Below are 23,461 nucleotides of genomic sequence, written 5' to 3'. Positions count from 1 at the left end.
TTGTTACGGAGTAGTAAGAGTTGCAACCAGGGACTAACATGAGTACTTAAAAAAAAACTCTATTACTCTGTAGTTACATGGAAACACTTAGTATTAGATCTGGCTTATTAACTGATCTTCTACTACCAATAGAAATCCATAAAATATTGGAGTTAAAAGAGACCCAGTAATCCATCTAGCTTTATGAATGCTGATAGGTTTAACTCTTTCAAAAATTGCCCATGTAATTAATAACATCAGAATCGCAACCAAAAAGCTCTGTCTACTCACTGGTCATCCATTGGTTTTCTCCACTGCATCATAGCACTCTTTCAGGTAACAATGTGATTGAATTTATTGCTTGAAAAGTACAAGAAAATTTTTAATTTCATCTCCATGGACTTCACAACCTTGTATTAGTCAGACTTTTGAGTATGCATGAGCTCAAGTCTAGCGTATTCACTACATTTCTGCTATTCTTCTTCCTGTTCTCACTATTTTTTTTTCACTTTATTTTGGTTAGGAAGACATTTGTATTTAATAAATTTATTCCATTTGCAATGAAATAATTGTCATACTATTATGTTTATTGAAACAATTTTGTGAATTTTTGTTTGTGTGTGTGGATCCTAGCTTCTTTTCTCCCTCATGAAAATGGTATAAAAATTTGGAAGAGTCAAGGAAATATATCCCCTGACCACGAATAAAGAAAATATTTATGGTAGTCAGTTGTGGTGCTTTGGAACAACGTACTCTAGAAAAACTTGTTCTTAAATTTAGTCCACTCCTGTGGGTGTGAAACCTTGTAAATAAGATCTTTTGATGAGGTTACTTCAGATGGGTCCTCATCCTATTATTAAAGGCCTTATAGAGAATGTCAGTGAGAGAGAAAAGGACCACATAGGTAGTAGCCAGAAACTGCAGGTCTGAGGAACCTGGAAGAGAAGAGAGAAGTCAAGACAGGCCACTATGTGCCTTGCCATGTGACAGAAAAGCCAAGGACAAACAATTGCTGGCAGCCAGTCTCAGAACACCACAGTCTTCTGGGAGATACCGTCACCTTGATGATGCTTTGATTTTGGACTTTTCCTAGCTTCAAAACCATGAGCCAGTAAATTAATAAATGAAGTCAACCCATTGCCTGGTATTTGCTTTAGCAACTAGGAAGCTAAAACATCAGCAGAAGATGGGAAACATAATCTCTGTGAAGATTATAAAGCAATGGAGTCAAAATGTGTGATAGTCATTCATTTTATTTAAGTAGGATAGATATTCTGAAGTTTTCAGTGTATTTTTAAATGACTCTCCCATCTTGTGAGGTAGCTGTGCTTAAGAGTGTTGACTCTGAAACTAGATCTCCTTGGATCTGAATCTTAGGTGTTCTGGCAGTCTCTTTTAATCCAACTGTATAGCTATGGGCAAGTTACTTAACTTCTCTGTACCTCATTTTCCTCAGCTTCAAAATTGAAATAATAATAATAGCTGTCACCATGAGGCTTAATAAGTAAATAAATTAAAAGTACTTAGTGTATTTTCTTGTATATAGTAGATTCTCATTAAGATTTAGCAGCATAGTTAGATTAATCTGAGATCCAATAACGGGAGGAAGATGTTTGAAAATGCAAGAAATCTGTGACCAGTTAGGATTGCTGGTTATTCAATAATTGATAGATTTTCTATTATTTAATTTGGAAATGCTTAGGAAACACATACTGTACCATGTTGAAGTGGAATGGCAGGTATCCCTCAGTCTATGACAGATTAGTTTTATTGAACATTTAGCATTCATCTCTTGAGTTGGGTTGAAAACAGGTCATCCAAAAGACAAGAATAAAATCCTAAACTCTGTAAGCCATCACTTACATAGATGTTTCAGTAGAAGATCTGGAGGTAGGAGAAGCTGAGAGAGGCCCAAGAGAGACAAAACACTATTTGACTCCATTAATAGTAGCAGAGTTGGTAGCTGCCACAATAGCAAAGCATCCCTGAAGTAAGACACACTGACAAAAAGCTTCTGATAATAGCAATGATGGCAGACACAGAATTAGAACAAGAAAGAGATATCTACATGGCAACTTCTCTGGATTCCAGTCCCAGTTGTCATGGAATTGGTTCACAGCGAAGATTGTTATTAATCCAGATAAAATCTGGTTGTCTAGGAAAAGCACAGTTCACTGGGGCCACTGTTTTTGAAGGGGTAAAACAAATACATTTCACGTGCCTTCCAAATATATGCTCCTTTAATGGTCATAGCTTGTGGGTAAAACAGGACTTTGGTGAAATGTGGCTGGGTAGAGATCCAGGAATGCATGGATCAGGGGGCCAGGAATAAGGGACAACCATGTTAAATAAGATTCTCATTTTACAGTCTACTCGGTGACTCGTTCAAGACCTTAACTAATTTTTTTCAGGCTGCGTTTAACAACTTCCCTAAGGAAAAATTAGCTGAAGAACGGAACAGTATCTCATCTAACTCAACGTGGAGCTCATTTTAGTTTCCATAGAGAGAAATAATATAGACTAAGTTACTAAAGACTTTCGGTATTTTGGGTAAGAAATGGTGACAACATAGTTAACAATTTAGTGTCATAGGAAGAACTTAAGCCTTGGATTATGACTCGACCTTATTCAAATCCAAGTTCTGCCATTTACTAGTTGTGTGTCCTGGGGCAAGTTAATATTTCTGAGAATCCATTTCCTTTGTTGTATTATAGAGTTGTATTATGTCTCTATACTCAATTCATTGGATGATTATGATAACTAAATGGCATCATGCCCGTTAAATGCTTAGTGGAGAGTCTGTCACATAATAAGTATGCAATATATGCTAATTATTACTTGATATTTCATCTAATAATTGTGTCTTGGGCCTCAACCCAGTTTATTCTTATGATAGTTTTATAATGGATTCAAACTCTGGGATAGAGGCCAAGAAAAAATATCCATTCTATGTTCAAAGGACTAAAGCAGTATGAGACAAGAACCTGGTATTCTATGTATTACTGGAATTCAAATGCAGAAGCTTACCCACTATACACCTGTTTGAATTCCCAAAATATAAAAAGGATGCAGCTAGTACATGCTCCAGAAAATAATTCACATATCAAGGGAATCTTCCTTCCTGAACAGAAACACTCTGATAGGATTTGTGTACTGATATTATTATCTTTTTTCAAACAGGGGTGTCTTAACTACCTGCATTTATGAAGGTCAAGTACATTTTCTTGCCTTTGCCAAGATGTGTAAAATAGTTCCTGTTAATTATGTTCTTATTTTTTTTACCAAACATTATGTAAATAATTTATCATTTTAAATCCAAATAACTTAATGGAGTAGGTACTATTTTTTTAATCCCCAATTTTTCCAGTAAAGACAAGGCACAGCTAATAAAAGATAGAGCTAAAATTTTAACCCAGAAAATTACACTTTGGAGCTTGAACAATCAACTCCTGACTATCTTGATTACATTACACTTCTAGTCACTAGAGAACTCAAATGTATTTGAAATCCCTTTTCAATGTGTAGGAGAGTCCGCTCAAATAATTTGATTAAAAATGGTTGGTCTAATTGTGAGGTCAGAGAGGAGACCATCAGAGAACTAAGTCTCGTTGACTTAATAGCTCGTCTGTGCCTCCGAAGTAAATGAAAAAAAGGGAAGAGCACATATTCATTAGAGTTTGCAAAATATTATACACTTGGAATATATTTTTAAAAGGACAAAGATGAAATTTGAATCATGTGAAATTAACAGTCTATGAGTCAGGAAATGTGTTTAGGTGGTGTGGAGATAGACTCCTCTACAATACAATGAGCTTGTTTCAATGTGAACAATTTCACTTTACATGCCCCTTAGTCTCCACCCCCTTTTATTTAAATTATATTCCTTTTGAAATTTTTAGGCTCACCATAGCCACTAATGGGATATTAGGACAAGGTTTTTTTCCATGTTGGAGCAAAGCCACACACAACTTTCTTGACCAGAATATCGTTCCCTAGCTCTGCTTGCCATTATGTGTGTATGTATATATATACATACACATATATATATATATGTTTAAGAAAGGAAGGATCAATTCAAATCAAGAGCACTATACATTTTAGACAAATAATGACTCACCACTACTGGTTATATGAAAGCTATGGCCTTGACGAGGAATCAAAGTAACATAGGCAGATTACGAAAAATATAGTAAACATGTAAAGCTGAATTAAAACAAACAACAAATGTTTTGTGCTCATAGAGTACTAAGTCCTTTGGGTGACTTTTGTATAACTTCCTCTGGCTTCACGGGAACAAACTTGCTAATGGGATCCAAAGAGTTATTCCTGGAAACCCAGAGGCAAAACCAATGTAGCTGCAGCCAGACAGAAGAACAAAGAAATCTCCAGGGTAAATATCAGACACTGGTTAGATCAATTTCTATTTTCCATTACTCAATAGGCTATTGCTTTAAGTACAAGGCCAGTGCCCTGCAGGAGTTCTGTAAGTACTAATTGACAATGATAATGAGAAAAGACTGAAATTCTAAGAAAAAGCTAAGAATAGCAACTTCCTTAAGCATGTACTGTCTTGCCACTATGCCTTCCTGGAGAGTTGCATGCTGTGTACTTAAATTGTCTGTGCAAGTGTAACACCTGGATTAAAAAGTCTTATTCCTCTGTAAACCCAGTCAAAGTTTACAGTAGGGTTATTAAACTGTTCTTGTTTCTTTCTTGGCATGAGCTACATTCATGTTGACACTTTATGTTAAGAAACAGATAATAGATGTTGACCAAAGTTCCTTCCTCTAAACTTCTTATTTTACCAAATTAAACTGTAAGGATGAGTGAAATGAATACATTTTAAATTTTAACTATATTGATACATATAAATATTACAAGTATATAGCTCATGATCATTAACAGTAAATCACAGTACAGGGTTGTGATTGCAAGTGTACTTATCGGATTAAAGTTAGAATATCCATTAACATTGAGAGAAATTCATGTTTTCCAAAAGATGGTAACAGTTATCAGTATAGTTCTTTCATTTTCCAAGTCTACATTTGTTAGCCAAATTGCTTAAAATGGACCTCTTTGCAGGTTCCCATCTCCCCGAGTTTGCAGGTACTGGTGGCTTGGTCCCCAGGAGTCTGGTTTGATTTCATCCAGGCAATGTCTGGAAAGAGCAAACCATTGATCTTGAGAAATGGGGTCACCATTGCTCTGTGGCCTGAAAGCTGCAAATGGAATGTTCAGCAATCAAAAAACAATATCCTACTGAACTTTTCTCCAAAGGCAAATACCAGCCATAGCCATGTTTTCCTCTGACAGGTGTCCAATCAAAGATGAGTGTTTCCCTGTTCTCCATCAGGTAGCTGAATGAAATGCTGATGGTCTAGGGATGTGTGGCAAAGACCAACTGCCCATTTTTTAATGCTCTCTTCTTATACTTTCTCATGGTTGCATTTTAATAGAATACAGTTATTTCTAAATGTCTAAGAGACCCTTAGTGAGCTTCACTTATTATAGAGTTGATCAAATATACCTGTCAAGGTAAATGGCTTATACAAGTACATACAGCTCACTATCTGCAGAGTTGGGTCTAGAATTCAAGCCTTGTGACTCTCCTTCCAGCACTCCATTACCCGTACCCCAAATCTTCTCTCATAAGAATTTTATTAAAAATATTAAAATGTACTGAGCATGGTAATTTTAATGATCCTTACATGTACTTTAAAAGATGTACAAAACACATTTTTAAAAAAACATTTATTGGGTCATAAAATAGTCTATATTAAATTAATATGCCAGCTCTAATAGCCATTAACCTATCCATAGAATTTCAAATTTCTTTTAATGAAGGTTGGAATATTGTTTTTCTAATGCATGGCTGGTTGAATGGCAAATGAGACCATAGGTCCCTTGTTTTGGAGAACCACGTATTATTTTTATGGCTGCATGTAGTCTTCCCTGATATTGAAATATCTGAATTATGTGCATCAACATTTCTGAAACAATTAATACGACTAAAGTCTGCACTGGATGCCAGTACCCTTTACTAAAAACTCCTAGAAGCTACAGCAAAGAAGGGGAACTAACACAAAGTAAGTGTGGGTGTTTTGCCTGGAATCTAAACTAAGGTCATCAATAATTGATGCTCTGCACACTACAGTTGTCCTTCCCTCAGGGGTGATTGTCATGTTTCTGTCATCTCCTCTAAAAACAATTTGTTCTGTGAGAGCTTTGGTGGTGCCCTCGGCTTAGCCAGCCAGTAGCAGTCATGGCAGATCTGAGCTTCTGAACAACTGTCAAGAAACCTGAGGGGAACCACCAGCTGCCAACTAGCATGCTATGTCCTCAGCTCCTATAAGAGCACTCCCTAAATCCCCCTGCTTGAGATGCATTATCATCATCTGGCTTCTTCTTCCCAAGTCTATTATCCCAACAACCAGCAAACTACTCTCAAAACTTTTTTATACATGTACAGCCATTGCCATCCCAGGATTCAGGAGACTTAGGGCTATTAGTTCCCAGCCATCTCGAGTCATCCCTGACTGGGACTTGGAAGCTGCTGACCCCTAGTGGAATGTCTTTGCGTGTCAACAAATGGGCTTCACCCCTGATTTTATATCTCACATTTTAGAGATTTTGAGTCATCCCTCGGAGTTGACAATTCTTAAATACAGTATCTGAACATTTATATCTGTCTTAGTTGGAGGGGATGGACTGTCTCTTTAACTTAGAAGACCATGATATGTGACTGTATTATGTAAAAAAGAAATGTGTCATACCCATCTATTACTTTACTCTTCAGCCTTAAGATTGTTTATTTTCTAAGCTAAAGTTTATATTTGTTCTTTCACTTTGTCAGCTTTTTCTTTTAATAGCCTTTAAGCCATTAAATGGTTTTTCAATATGGCATTAAGGTGCTTTATCGTCTAATAGCTTGGATTAATTTCTACTATCTCCCGCTGAACAAAATTGCTTATTATTTCAATACCATTATGATTACTGTATTTTTACTAAAAATCAGTGTCATTAAATGATTGACAAAAAAAAAACCTATTGTCGGTCATAATCATGACACTACAGCACTACAGTTTCTACTGGAAGACAGAAATCTACTGGAAGAGGCATTAAGAACAGTGAAAGTTTTGAGTTTTACCCTACTCAAATGTTAAAAAGTTAGCCTGTCAGTTTCTTGAATGGTAGCAGAAGACAGGAGACTCCTGGGTCAGCAACAAAGGCCTTTATTACTTATGGCAAGAGCAAAAGTCAGTGTGTTAGTGAGGATTTGAACCAGTTCTCTAAACCCCAATTCCCAGAGAGCAATATGAAGAGGGCTAGGTGACACCTATATATGCAGTAAGAAGAGGAACTGTGCATTTACAAAGCCTGGCTATTTTTATCACGCACAGTAAACATGCCTGTCATTTGCCCTAGAGGGAAACACTATTTCTTTTTTTCCAAATCTTGTTACCATACAAAAACGCTTGAAAACTGAATTCAGAAAAAAAAAAAAAAAATGCAACCAGAAACTGAGCTCTCAAGACATGCAGAAATGCAAAAGACCCATGGAGAATTTTTTCCCAAAAAATATTTAACACTTGTCTCAGCACTGTCTTCGTTTCTGGTGAATTTTCCCATGTGTCTTTCCATTGGTCATTCTAGTTAATCTGACCAACAGGTTGTGATCAAATCCATTCAATGTGTCTCATACAGCATTCAAGTAAGACTGCTGTTAACAGGACTCCAGATATCCTTCAGTAGATTGAAGCTGCCTTTTGCCAGAGACTCCAATCAACAAAACATCTGTCCCGGGGACTTGTAGCTTAAAGGGGCTCCAAAGATACAACTATTTCAATACATGGAGCTCTTCACGATAAGAAGAATCCCCTCTGTAATTTATGGAATAGGGAGGTACAGGCATAAAGTACTGCAATGTCTGAAGTTATACAGATATAAAGGCAATAGCACATTGACTTGGCCTAAAGTTCACCCATGTACTATATCACATTATTTTCTCCTCTCCTTGTAATAGCTTCCTAAACTTCATTAACTGGTTTCAGGCATTCCTTCCCCACACAGGACTGGGCAGGATGGTTCTCGGGCCCTTGTATCTAAAAGAGTCTAAAAGTTTGAGTTCTTATTTTCCCCAAAGGTCCTCAGCATACTCAAACAAGTGCATATGACCTCTATCTCCCATGGGGAAAGAGAGTCACTGGTCCTAACGCCGAATCATCTTTCTCCTCGAAGTAGGTGATGTCAGAGAAAGGTAGCAAGAGACCAGCTTGGTGCTGGTAGCAATGTGTGTTTTACTTTCAGTTTTGAGCATAGAGGCATTAGCTAGGGCTTAACCAAACACATTTCTAATGTTTTTATTCCACCCGATGCCCTATATTGAGAGACAATATCATCTTTGGTGATATTTATTTAGGCCTTGGGAATTCCTTGACCCAGCAGGCACAGCAACATTGTTTTCCAGTTGGGAACATAGGGTTTGTATTCTAAAAGGTAGTAGACACTACCTCAGGCTTGAGACATATAGCAGCAACACATTTCTTTTTAAATTTATTGAAGTATATCACTCATACATAAATATATGTAAATGATAAGTATACAGTAATAGTTGTGAACTTTCAAAACAAACATATATAACATCATACAGGACTCTCGCACCTCACTCTACCACTAATACCTTGCATTGTTTTTAAACCTTTTTAACTAATGATAAAAGAGCATTGCCAAAATATTACTACTAACCAAAGTATTTTCCCCAACCCCCCCATTATCATTATTATCTTTATATCATTTATATATGAACATACATAAATAATAAATGTACAGCAAAAATTGTGAACTTACAAAGCAAACATGCATCACATCTTACAGGATCCCATACATCAACCCTCCACCAACACTTTGCATTGTCATGAGATGTTTGTTACAAATTATGAAAGAATATTGTCAAAATATTACTACTAATTACAGTCCTTATCTTATATTTGGTGTATTTTCCCCCCAACCCACCTTATTATTAGTTTTTAAATATATTTTTTATGACCGAAATTGTAAACTTATAAAACAGTCATGCATATGTGCAGAATTCCCAAACAACACCCCTCTATCAACACACCACACTGTGGTGGAACATTTGTTACAAGTAATATAATATCATCTGATTTTTACCACATACATAGTGTACATTTAGCACACACTTTCCATACTGCCCCATTATCAACACAGTACATCTTTGGCATAGATGAAAGAATACTATATTACTACTGCTAACCACAGCCCATAGGTCACTCTAGTTGTATCTTTCCCAAGCTTCTCCACATTACCACCACCCTGCAATAGTGATGTACATTTGATCTAGCTAACAAGGGCACTCTTGCACCATCAACCACAATTCTCATTCATCTCTTGGTTTACTGTTTTGTGCTATTCTGTTCCTAGAATATTCTCTAGCATTCTGTTAATTGGCATTTACATACCAGGACTGCCATTTTCAGCCACATCCCCATTTGTAAGCTAGTTGTTACTATGTGTTACCATCCACTCTATCCATTTCCAAAATTTTACTGTAAAGCTAATTAAAACTGCTACATACATTAAACATCAGTAGTCCATCTCAGTCCTCCTCTTATCTCCTTTAAGAATCCACCACCTACCACCAGGTATTTTCTTACAATTTCTTCTAGAAGTTTTATGGTTATTGCTTTTATTTTAGGTTTTTGATCCATTTTGAGTTCATTTTTGGTAAGGTGTGAGATAGGGGTCCTCTTTCCTTCTTTTGGCTATTGATATCCAGTTCATTCATTGTTGAATGGACTGTTCTGCCCAACCTGTGTGAGTTTGACAGGCTAGTCAAAAATCACTTGATCATACATGTGAGGGTCTGTTTCCAAACCATCAGTTTGGTTCCATTGGTCTACATGTCTGTCTTTATGCCAGTACTACGCTGTTTTTACCACTATAGATAGATAACATAGTTTAAAGTCTGGAGATGAGAGTTCACTTTTCCTTTTTAAGATGTTTCTGGCTATTCAGGACCACTTACCCTTCCAAATAAATTTGATAATCATGTTTTCAATTTTAAAAAATGCTGATGAACTTCTTATTGGGATTGCATTGAATCTGTATATCAATTTGAATAGAACTGACATATTAATGATACTTAGTCTTCTAGTCCGTGAGAAAGGAATGTTCTTCCAGTTATTTAGGCCTTTTTAAAAAATTTCTTTTCACATTGAGTTGCAGTTTTCTGAACCCAAGTGCTTTAAATAATTGGTTAAGTTTATTTCTGGCTATTTGAGTTTTATCTATCATATTTTATTTTCACCACTCTTTTGACACATTTAGTTACTTTTATTGATATTATCTTCATTTCTATACTCTCTTGTAGTCCTCTCCTTTCTTTTCTTTACAGGCTCTAGCATACCCTTTTAGAATTTCCCAAAAATCTGGTCTCTTGGTTAGAAATTCTCTCAGTTTCTGTTTATATGTGATTATTCTAAACTTGCCCTCATTTTTGAAAGACAATATTGCTGGGTATAAGATTATTGGCTGGAAGTTTTTCTCTTGTAGTATCTTAAATATATCACACCACTGTCTTCTTGCCTCCACGGTTTCTGGTGAGAAATCAGCACTTAATCTTATTAGGTATCCCTTATATGTTATGCATTGCTTCTCTCTTGCTGCTCTCAGAATTCTCTCTCTGTCTTTGGCATTTGACATTCTGAAGAGTATGTGTCTTGGAGTTGGTCTATTCAGATTTTTTCAGATGGGAGTACATTGTGCTTCTTGAACATGGATATCTATCTCCTTCAATAGAGTTGGGAAATTTTCTACCATTATTTCTTCAAATATTCCTTCTGTCTCTTTTCTCTTCTCTTCTCCTCCTGGGACATCCATGACATGTATGTTTGCTTATCTTTTGCTGTGATTTATTTCCTTGAAACCTTGTTCAATTTTTTTCCATTCTTTTCTTCATCTGTTCTTTTGTATGTTCACTTTCAGAGCCCCATTTCTTCAAGCTCACCAATCCTTTCTTCTGCCTCTTCAAGTCTACTATTATATGATTCCCACGTTTTTTAGATTTCACTTATTGCACCTTTCATTCCCATAAATCTGCTGTTTTTCTATGTATGCTTTCAAATTCTACTTTGTGCTCATCCAATGTCTTCTTTATATCCTTAATTTCTTTAGCCATCTCATTGAATTTATTAAGGAGATTTGTTTGAACATCTATGATTAGTTGTCGCAACTTCTTTATGTCACCTGGAGGCTTATTTTGTTCCTTTAACTGGGCCATATCTTCCTGTTTCTTGGTGTGGATTGTAATTTTTGTTGGTGTCTTGGCACCTGGCTTATTAGAGTATTTATTCTGGGTGCAGTTTTTCTTTTTCTTTACTTTAGGGCTTTCTGCCCTTTCTCCCTTGCTGATCGTGCAGTAGGAGCCGAGGATGTAGTTGGTGCTATAAGCTGTGGAGGTTCAAGCTGCCCTCATTACCCCAGGGAAGTAAACTTCTCCCAACTTTCTCCTTTGCCAAGGGTAAGGACAGAGTCACAGCTGTGTGGAATAATCCAAGTCGAGTGGCAACACATTTTAAGGTGCACACCTCAATCTGGCTCCTTTATCAAATTACATCTCTTTTTTACTCATTTTCAACATAGAGCCTAGAGACATTTTCCAAGGTGGTGGGTCTGACTGCAATAATTTATCTAGAATTCTTAGTCAGATTCTCAGTATACAGTGGGTCATCTTCACCAGCATTATAAATTCAATCCACAGCAGTCAATGCCTCACCTTTGTTGTGCCAATACAGTGTGGCTATTTCAGGTAAATTTCCCCCAGTGAACAAAAGCTTCCTTACAGCCCTCAATACCCACTGCCAAAACTCAGTGACATTTTACCCTTACCTTTCCAGGCTAGGCTGCAGAAGGGGTGATTGCTATTCTTCCCTAATAAGAAAGAGTATCTTCCTTCCTTACCCCTTAAGAGAACCCATGTTCTAATAATTTAACTGGTCTCTGCTCATTTCAAGCTCAGTCTAGGTTCACATCTCTATAAATGTTATCTAAAAGGAGCCAGAAACTTCTGTCCTCGCAGATGAATTTATGTACTTGTTATTACTTTGGGGGAAGAACTTGAAACGTGACTGTCCCCATGCTCAAAGGACAGTTAAGAACAGTCAAGGCACTGTTAGGTCACCTGGCCTTGACCTATTTCCCAATAATTGGCCATCAATCACCTTCTTAATTCCTTCTTATTTAAGGCAAAAAAAAGAGGAGGACCATTTATTGCCCCAGGGGCCATACAATGTGATCAACATATTAATTACTGATTCCCATGGACTTCCCTCAAATTCCATTCATCAGCCAGCTAGATGGTCTTCCTTCTTCAAAAAAGTCTCGTCTCCATCAATATCATATTCTTGTTGCCCAGTAGAAAGATGAAAATGCCTGTGAGTATGTAAGGACACGAGTGGATGGCTGGCCTATTGCCCACCCCGCACCTTTTTTTTTCTTTTTTGCTGAAATTGCATGAAATCTCTCATAGAAGAAACCAGCCACTTTTTTATGGTTTGAATTTCAGGACATAGAAATTATTTCTTTTCTTGATGTGCCCTAATTTCCATGCTGTTACACCAACTGAAAGTTATAACTGGGCAAACAGAATAATTGACAAATGCTCTATGATACCCATGGTCACTGTAGCTTGAGTCTCTGTTTTTTGTTTCTTCATTTATATGCAGGAATATTATATGTATATATTACAATTCATTCATGCTCAAGCCTGATGTTGAAATGTTGGCTACTGGATAATTAATATTATGAATGGTACTACTTTCTTATCTTTAAATTAGGTCTTCAACAGTCTTAGCGATTGTTCAAGGTATTTACTGATTTGGAATTTTTTAGTCTAAATGGCCATTTGGTACATGATCTGATCTATATGCATTTCAATAAAAAAGTGTCTTCTGGTCTTTACAGAATGGCCCTACATTCTCCTGTAGGACTCTTGGTGAGATAAGGTGAGTGTTGAACAAATCTCCCTTTCCTAATTTCAACCTGAAAATAAAATATGGCTATTAGGTATGGTAACCAACTTTTATACTTTCAATGTATTTTAATACAAATTAAACTCCCTGAAGATAAAATAAAGTCATAACTGGAAGTTTAGTTGAGGAAACAGGTGAGGAATTTTCAAATATTATGAGAAAATTAGCAGAAACACACACACACACACGCACGCACACTTACACACATCACAAAATCTCCTCAGCTTTAAGGAAAAAAATGAAGATAGCTACTCTATCAGAGCCAGCTTGTGAATGGCCCGAAATACAGGTCAGGATAAAGAATTGAATCATTTAAATGTCAGTCTTTCAACTGAAGAAGGGTGGTTCTCTATCTTTTACGAGTGCAATAAAATAATGCTACAGAGGAAACAAGTGTTTTAGTCAACTCAGAGTCTTCATTTGGCCCTGAATGCCGTACTATTTGGCAGGATAAAGGTTTGTTGGGGCCAAACACCCAGAGAGAATCTACTGAATTTAGTGGAAATGCTGAATAGCTGACAAGTCATAGCATTGCTATTTTGATCCCACTTTCTATTTAAAAAAAGAAAAGAAAAGAAAAGAAAAAACAATAAAACCTTTATACTCTAAAAGGATATGTCTTACTGTAGACTCTCTACCCAGAGTTCTTGTATTCCTGGAATAAAAAGAGACCAAGAGAGCTACTTGTGATATGCAAGGAAATAACAGAACAAGGATCCTCTGTTCTCTGTGACCTAGAAGTTGAACTGCATTCTTCCTGTCTGAAAAGTGTGATGAATGGGAAAATCCAAGGTTTGGGTAACAAACAATATAATAGATCAATGCCTTGTTTTTTCTGGGAGGTTTATAGTAAATTGCTTTCACTGGGAAAAGTTCCCAAAAGCCAAAGAAAATTATAGATTTTGGTTTTTAAAATTAAGGCACAAACTGGTTGAACATATACATCTACATCTAAATGAACAGATTAGGAACAATCAGAATATATAACCAAAAATAAAACAGATTCTTCTAATCCCTAATCAATTTTCTTCAGCAGCTATTTATCATTATATATGTTGATCTATAGGGAAGTCTTCAATACTATATAAGAAGTATTTGAGATAAAGTTAGAGAAAATAAAATGCATGAACTTAGAGGAAAACAATGACTAAGGCATTCACTCATCAAGTAAATAAATATTTACAGAAATAGTTAACAAATAGGATATTTTCAGCATTACACAGAAAAATTAAGCTATTATATCTTAAAAACAGTTATGACTGAGAAGAAAAATTGAGATGTAAATTGAATAAAATTTAAGGGATGAAATACTCAATATAATAGAAGATATTTGAAGTAGTAAAGAGTTCAGAGGAGAGAAAAATTACTTCTGGTGGGAAAGATGTGAAGAATTCCTGGTAGTAATGATGTTTGTTTGACCTAAGCCATGAGGAATAAGTAGGATGAGGGATAAGTAGGATAAGAGGGTACATTGAGCCAGGATGGAAGAGCATTTAAGTCAGCAAAGAGGAAATTAACAACAGAAGTGAGACATTTACTGATAATAGCAATTCAGTCGCGCAAAGTTCCATATAAAGAAGACCTGAAGGACACAGGTATGTTGGAGTCAAAGGTTGAATATTTTTGAATGCCAACTTCCAGAGATTTGATTTTATTCAGTGGGTTTATTAGGGTTCTCCAGAGAAATAGAAAAGAACAGACTATCTATATACACACACATATATGTAGATCTGGAAATATTAAGGATATTAAGAGATGGGGATTGGCAAATATGAATTCCACAGGGCAGATTGCAAGCTGGAAACTTAATGAAGGTGACACTGAATTCCTAGGAAAATCTGGATGGCTGAAATAGAGAGAGAAATTCTTCTTTCTGAATGCTGAAATCCTCAGTTCTTGTTGTAAGGCATCCAATTGATTGGATGAGGAGACTCCACTCATTGCTGAAGGCAACACTATATGTATATAAATATTTCATTTGAAGTGTAAGGTGTCCTAGTGGAAGAGTCTAACAGATAATTGCAAAGGCAGAATAGAGATCAGAAGATAGAGCAAGCCTGTAATTATGAATTTAGGAAAAAACAGGTAGTGATATTAACTGAAATCTTAAGAAGATCAATGAATTGCAGATTTACAAGAATGTGGAAGATGGTTAGTATTAAGGAAGATCTATAGTCTGGGGAATAGAAGAAGAAAAATTAATCAGATATAGAGATAGTATAGGTATTCAGAGAGATAGAAGCAAAAATGTGTGGTTAGAGCACTACTGAAATTGAAGCAGAACAAGGTTTCAAAGTAGAAAATGGATAACAATGTCAAATGTGCCATGGATTTATGACTGACGGCAAAAATAATCATTGGATGTAGGGAATTTTTCATCAATGATCATTAAGATAATGGCTTAAAATATTGGTGTGGACAGAAGCTTGCTTTTAAATACTTAATGAAGAAAAGATAGAAAATCTTTGATACGTTATTTTATTATTTTAAATATTAACACTACTTCAAATATATAAACCATAAATGAAATGAATAAGTTGAACTTCATCACTTGCACACAAATGCTCATGGAACTTTTATTTGTAATTGCTAAAAATTGATATATGAACTGCATTATATTCATAAAATGGCATGAATACATGGCAATAACAAGAGTAAATCATTGATATAGGCTACGACCTGAATGAATCTCAAAATAATTCTATTGAGTGAAAGAAGCCAGACAAAATGATTATTCTATTTTTATGAAATTCTAGGAAATGCAAACTAATCCAAAATGACAGAAAGGAGATCAGTGGGAGCCTGGGATTGAAGGGTGAGATGGAGAGTGGTGAAAGGGAAGGACTATAATGGGGCATAGGAAAAACTGGGGGGGAGTAATTAATATGATTATTTGATTTGTGGTATACATGTATCAAAACTGATCTCATGGTTTGCTATACCTCAGTAAAACTTTTAAAAATATAGGTAAAGAGAAAAAGAAGAATTGAAAAATCCCTTGCAAAACTAAAAGGGCTTACCTAGGAATAATAGGACACCTGCAGTATCTTTAATATCATTCTCTAACATCATCTGGGGGAGGTTCTTATGTATGAATTAAGTGGGAATGAGGTTCAAACCATGTATGAACCACAGTGTCTCTACCCTCAAGAAACTTATCATGTTAAAAAAAATCAGTTGAGGGAAGCAGATGTGACTCAAGTGATAGAGCTTCTGTCTACCACATGGGAGGACCTGGGTTTGATCCCTGGGGCCTCCTGGTGAAAAAGGAGAAAGCATGCCCCCATGCGGTAAGCCAGTACCCACATGAGTGCCTGTGTGGTGAGCACAAATACCCACTTGGTGAGCCAGTGCCTGTGCAAGTGAGTCACTCAGCAAGATGATGATGCATCAAAAGAGACAAAGAGAGAGTCAAGGTGAAGCGCAGCAGGAACCAGGAACTGAGGTGGCCCAATTGACAGGGAACCTCTCTCCACATCAGGGGTCTCCAGGATTGAATTCCAGTGAATCCCAGAGGAGAGAAAATGAAAACAGAAGACAACATAAGACAGCAAAAACAGCAGGGTGGGAGGGGGGTAAGGGGCAAAAATAAATAAATAAATAAATAAATAAATCTTTTTAAAAATATATCAATAGAAAGAGTATACACTGATCATTAACCTACAACTCCATATTGCTGCTCAATTTTTCCAAATGACTATACTTCAGTGATTTTACACAAATTCAATGATCTTACATAGAGCACCCAGCAGGAGGTGCTATTATTAGCTCACTTGGGTACACAAAGGACTGACTTCAGAAAATTGGTTGTTTCCTCTGGGCCAAGCTAAGGTGAATATTAATTGGGCTTATTAGAATGAGCAGGAGAAAAATTGGTGAATTACAGGAAGTCCTACTGAGCCTCACTCTATACTCATGCTCTTTTATATTCCTCGAAAGTTGACTTTCCTTGCAAATGGGGAGAAAGATGCATAAAAGAGATTAATGGATTAAGTACAGGTCAATTTCCATTAATAAGGAAAACCCAAGTTGTGTTTTGTGATTGCTACCTTAGTCAACAAATAATTTTTAAAGACTGCTAAATTTCCCAAAATGCTGGGAACAATGATAACACCTACTCTCTTAGAAATGCTATAAGGAGACATAAGTTAATACATATGTGTGGTTTTGAACTGTATGTATTCCAGAAAAGCATGTTCTTAAGGTTAAACCATTCATGTGGGTATGGGTATGGATCCATTGGAAATAGGATCTTTTGATGAGGCTACTGCAGTTCAAGTGTGACCAACCTCATTCAGGATAGATCCTAAACCTTTTACAGAACACCTTCATAGAGAATGAAATTCAGGCAAAGAGAAAAATCCATGCAAGACGCTGAAAGCAAGATATCCATAAGAGAAGGGACAGACCAGCAGATGCCTCCATGTGCCTTGTCATGTGCAAGAGAAGTCAAGGGTCACAAGGAGCAGGTCTTCAGGAAGAAAGCATCACTTTGATGATGGCTTGATCTGGAAATTTTTCTCAGCCTCAAAACTATAAGCTAATAAATTCCCATCATTAGAAGCCAACCCATTTTAAGGTGTCTTCTATTAGCAGCTTAGCAATCTAAAACACGTAAATCACTTAGAAAAGTTAAGTGTTTAATAAAGACTCAGTAAATACTGGCTAATAAGAACCCATAATATAGTTGAGAAAATAAGATAAATACATTAAAAAATGCTTATCTTTCAAGGTAAATGTGTGTGTGTGAATTAGGCAGCAATAATTATAAATATTTAAAGACTAAAGAAATGTTAATAGGAATGGTCTGTGTATTAGTTTGCCAAAGGCTGCACATGCAAAAACACCAGAAATGGATTTACAAAAGGAATTTATGTGGGGTAAAAGTTTACAGTTCCAAAGTTATGAAATGTCCAAATCAAGGCACCATCAAAGATTATTTCTCACCAAAGTCAGCTGCTGGTGACCCTGGTGTCTTGATAAGTGGCAGGACAAGATGGTGACTGAACTCTGCTTTCCTTCTGGGATCACTGTCTCCTCAAGGTCAGCTATAGGTGATCAAGCATGTGGCTGATCTCTTTACAGGCCTCTCTTCTCAGCCTTGGCTCCACTTTCTTCCTGAGCTCAGCTGTGGGCAATCAGGCATTTCTCCCTGGGCCTTGTCTCCTTGACCCTTTCAGGCTTATCTGTCTTTCTGCAGCTATAGGCAAACCTGAAGTCCTCTCTCTCATACGACACGGTCAAAATGGCAGAGCTCCCTTTCATTGCATCTTTCTCTCTGTGGGTTCCCACTTCATATAATACCCAGCAAGAGGGCAGAGACCCAACCTAGGTCACACCTCACTGAAGAAGTCCAATTAAGACCTTAAAGTGGTCTAATTGAAAATGATCCAATCAAAGGCCCCTTAACTGAATCTAATCAAAATGACCTATCTACCTTGCATTTACAGGTAAAGAAATGGGTTTGCTTAAGATCATTAAATTTTCTGGGATCCAGAAAGGATGAACTAGAACAGTCTGGAAAGAATTAACAAAGAATAGAGCAATATAGTGAAGTCTGAATAATGGATAATATTAGAGAGCAATTACTCCAAGTGAGAGGAAGGCAAGAATGAGTGAACATATTACATGATATAATTTGGAGTATTTAGTGACATAAGCCAGCAAGTCAAAAAGCAAAAGAGGATCTCTATTGGGAAGCAGAGGTAGGCCAAGCAAGTGTTTGGGCCATTCTCTTTTGCCAAACAGAAGTCATCAGTGCTTTTGAGTAAGAGAGTCATATTATGAAACTATTTTTCAGAGTATTAATCTGAATCCAAGATTCAGGATAAATATAAAGCAATAGGTATAAGAGTTAACAATGCCAGTAAGAAATGAATGCAATTATCAAAAATGTGCAAATCTCTGAACCTGAGTGATAGCAGTGATAAGGGAAGGAAAAAAATGGATGAATAAACAAAATTAACTTTATATGGAGTCAAGGGAATAAAAACATTACAGTAAATACATTCTCATTTCACTTGGTGTTGCATTTTAGAAAAAGGTTAAATTTCACAATGTATTGATTAATTTCAGCATTTTTTTCTTAAAATCAGTTATAGGACTACCATGTTTATAGAACAAAATGTCAACAAGTTACGGGATGATTGAGGGAATAGAGGTTTACTTATATTTCAGCATATGAATATAAGTTTAGTTACAGCTCCCCTCCAAGAGCCCTCCTTTGAAAGCACTGTGCTTTCTTTCTTATGCCTCCATAACATTTGCCCCAGTCTGAAGTGTCCTTCTCTTCCTTCTCTTCCACCAATCATTTCTTCCCATCTTTCAAAAATCAATTTCAAACACTGGCTTTTAGATAAAGCCAATGAGCAATGTTTGCTCTTCTTTGTACCTCATTTGCAGAAGTTGGCATACACAGCCAGCCATGGACTGTGTATCCATTTTATCACACCTACACAATTGGATGTATCTGGGGATCAGAAACCAATCTTTTCCTGTTATCATCCCCTGCATCTGTCATAAGGTTTTGCATGTATTTTATTTGTTGAATGAATGAATGAATGAGGTGCCTGTCATTTATTGTCATATCCTTATTGTTGCAATGCTTTGAGGATTCTTTATACCCAAGAGAGAAAAGTCTGCAATTCTACCCCTAGAGTAGAAGTGGTAAGAACCCTTGGCTCCTTGAAAGAAAAACAACAATGTAGGTATATCTGGGGAGCACACAGGATACCAAGTTCCTCAAAATATTCCTGGGCTCTTATGTCAGAAGAGGAGACTGAAACCTATAGTTTATTGATACCTGCTAATGAGGTACCTGATGTTATGACCAAATAAGTCCTTCCATTTTGGTGACACAACCATCACTGAAGAACATTGGTTCAATGCATTTCATATTAAGTTTCAGCTTTCTTTCAGGACACCATATTTTCTGAAAGTCTATGAATATTTTTACAGATTACCTCTCTATAACAGAAACAAAACAGTCTCATGGCAACACTCTAAAGGAATAAAACCCAAAGGCAGTTCTCTTTAGAATGACATAGGGATGTCAAAGCAAAACAACAACAAACAAACAAAAGATATTTATTCTTGTTTAGTGTTTCGCAGTTATATTAACTTTTTCATTGCATTTCAAAATATTTAATCCTCTAAATGTAACTGAAAAGTAAGTATTAGTATTTCCATTTTCCTAGAATGATATTGATAGGGACTGGGGTTCAGAAAGTTATGAAAATTCCCCAGAGTATCATGAATACCAGATGACCATGTTAGTGCACTTCTCATAATACCATTTGGGAAAGTGGGACAAAAAAATGTTTGGGGACTCAAGGAGCATTTTTTTTCAGATGCTTTTCTTGATATTAATTACCATACTTAATAAATCTCAAATTTTTCCCTATAAATACTTGGAGTAGTACAATGTACCATCTAGAATTGTGAGGATAAAGTGAAATTCCACTGTTGGGGCTTATACCTCATGGTTTATCACATAGTAAGAGCTACATAAATGATAGTTACCTTGCCTCTTTTCCCACACTCCTTGTTGTGATGGAAAAACATTAACATATCTACTACACAGACAATGCATTTACATGCAGACACACTTAAGTGTGGGTGTACCAATGGTGTGGATGTTAGGTTTTTGCTAATAATATAGAAAAGAAGACATAAAGCATCAACTTACAATTTTGATAAACATTCAGTTAAAGATGGCTTTACCTGTTACTAATGCTCTTCAGCTCATGTGTCCAGGATTTCACAAGAAGACTCTACCAGCTTTGTACAGAGTGCCAAGAAGGTGATGAAATCCTGGGGATCTTCAAACACATTAGGTGCAAATTGTGAAAGGAGAATAGCCTCCAGCCAAAAACACTGATATAATTCCAATGTGTTGGAAAAGAACCTCAGAGACTGTGCTTCATTTTCTTTTAATCTTGTTAGCCCTGTCAATAAAATAGGTCTGTATTGCCCCATTCAGAGACAAAACTTCCACTTCAGAAATTCTTTTCCTCCTGGAGAGAGACATGATAAGTGTGGGTAATTTTATTGTTAAGTGAAGTAGAAGACAGTGTTGTGATTTAAATAGAACTTCCAGCCAAAGGCAATAGGGATGTAGATTCAGCAGATAATTTAAATTTCTAGTAAAGTAGCCACTGGAGCCACTGGATATGCAGGTATATGAAAAATTGAGACTGCTAAAGTTAAACAAAAACTATTTCGATAATCTATCTTTTACTGTTTTAAGTAGATCATGCAATATTTAAACATTCTTACCAGAAAATTCATCTCCAAATAGTCCTCAAAATACACACATGTAGAAAGACTACACATTTATTCTGATGTTATTGCCTGTGCAAAGCAGTTTAGGAATGCCTCTGTTGAAATGGGTGTCACAACCAAGGTAAAAACAAAACTGAGTCCATGTCATAATCATTATATATTATTTTAACCAAGTTTTCGGTTGAAACATGTGTGCTCCATAAAATAAGTCAGGCCTATTACAGTCAGGAAAAAATGGCATGCCACACAACTTTCCTTCAGAAACCTGTTTATTTGCTTTTGTTCATAGTAGGAGCCATAATTTTAACTGTGCCCAAAGCTATTATCTATATCAAAGAAAACCTCAAACAAAAACCAAGCTTCCAGCTTAAGTCAATTAGTTCGTTTACTGAAATGGAAAAAAAAAATGAGAACAGGTTTTGCAAATAAAGAAGTTTTGGGGGAAGCCACTTTCTATTATAATATTATGGTATTCTCAAATAAAACAAAGCCCAAATTTAGGTGCATCAAGCTTTTCTATAGTATACTAATTTTATAGTCTTTCTGTCTCAAACCATGTGGATTATAGAAGTACCCACTTTCTTTTTCAACACATTTGCTTCCAAGCTACTTACATTAGGCAATTTCTAAAAAAGAATGGAATTTCTCCTGAAAAGGGACAATTTGCCACTGAATCAAAGAATTTGCTAAATGTTTAAGGACAATTCCAAGAGAGGAATTTTAAGAATGTTTGTTTAATGGTGGTTATAAATGCATGGCCTTTTAAAGTGTCTGTTTTGGCTGGATATTTTAAGGAGCAATCCTATTAAAATTCAGTCACATGGGTACATCGCCATGTTTCATTGGTGGAAGGCATTGTAAGGAACATCCAATTTTATGTCAGATGGGAACTCCATTTCTTATACTTTAATGAAAAGTTCTGATGTAACCTCAACCAACAAGGAAGAAGAGAGTCTGTACACAGAACCACCTTCTATCTATATATAAAGGATCAAGCCAAATGAGGGACACAGTCATACTTGAGGCATTTCTTTCCACTGAGCCACAACCTGCTTTCCATACCTCACGACGTCTTGCCACAACTGCTGCTCTAGAAACTACAGCTTGGGATCACTCAGAAATTCCTGCCATATTCCTGTCACCTCCTCAATCGCCCTCTGCTCTGTCAATGTGAGCTATGGAGATGCCTTCTACTTACTCAGTAGCTGTCAAGGCAGTACCTGGCTCCTGGACAACTGCCAAGAGACAAGTAGTGACCCAACCAAAGAGACCTGCAGTGAACCAACCAGCTGCCAGCCAGCCATCTGTGAGCCCAGCGACTGTGAAACATCTTGCTGCTCTTCCACTGCATACTATGTTCCCAGACCCTGCCAAGGAACAACCTTTCTTCCTGCATCTTCCTACATGTCAGCTCCTGCCGTCCAGTACCCTGTAGATCTTTGAGCTATGTACCCAATAGGTGCCATCCACTCAGACCCCTGCTGTACAGTTTCCAGTCCTTGGACTGAGTGCCCAGTGGCTATCGACCCTTAAACTGTTTGTCTGACAGCTGCCAACCCCTGAGCCTCCTCACTTATAGATGCCAACCCTTAGGTTTTTTGGCCTGCAGTCCTCAACTGCTTAGCTTTGTGTCCAGCAGCCTCAGACCTCTGTGGCTTCTCTCCTATGGTTGCCAACCTTTGACTTATGTGTTCAGCACTTGCCGTCCATCCTGCTCTGCAGTGTAGGACTGGCTGGTAACTTCCATTTCAGAGCATAAGCATGCTGAGGAACCATACTCCATGGACTTTTTTGCTGCTTTCCTAGTAATGACTGCTTTTTCTTGGTTTTACTGTGCTTTGTGTAATGCAAGTTGCTTCTTCCTGATTTTTAATTGTTTTCATGTCTCCTTAACATCAGATAGTTTGTTTACATGATATTCAATGATACTCGTGTGGGAAGAATTTATTTGGTTCATATTGCAATAAAATAGATTCAATCAGAATTAAGAATCCAGTTCACCAGTGTGTCTTTGTTGCATTATCTTTAAACAGAAATTACCAACCTCAACTGCTTGCAATATAAATGAATAGGACAGGTGTTACTTAACCACATGTTCATACATGACAGCAAGAGACTATTTCACAAGCTGCTTTCTAGGCCTTTGATCT

The 23,461-nt window shown here is 36.6% G+C and overlaps 1 protein-coding gene across 1 annotated transcript; it reads left to right on the top strand.

Moving 5' to 3' along the window:
- Window positions 1-5,953: 5,953 nt before the first annotated feature.
- Window positions 5,954-23,038, top strand: KRTAP26-1 (keratin associated protein 26-1). The gene is given in 6 exon segments (XM_071214491.1): window positions 5,954-6,065; window positions 8,123-8,216; window positions 11,383-11,518; window positions 13,658-13,820; window positions 22,354-22,718; window positions 22,721-23,038. Coding segments are annotated over 6 exon segments (1,188 nt in total).
- Window positions 23,039-23,461: the final 423 nt, after the last annotated feature.

The sequence above is a fragment of the Dasypus novemcinctus genome, chromosome 4, assembly GCF_030445035.2.
Source record: "Dasypus novemcinctus isolate mDasNov1 chromosome 4, mDasNov1.1.hap2, whole genome shotgun sequence".
Classification (NCBI taxonomy): domain Eukaryota; kingdom Metazoa; phylum Chordata; class Mammalia; order Cingulata; family Dasypodidae; genus Dasypus; species Dasypus novemcinctus.
Note: the sequence above shows the minus strand (reverse complement) of the source record. Positions and strands in the feature narration are given on the sequence as shown.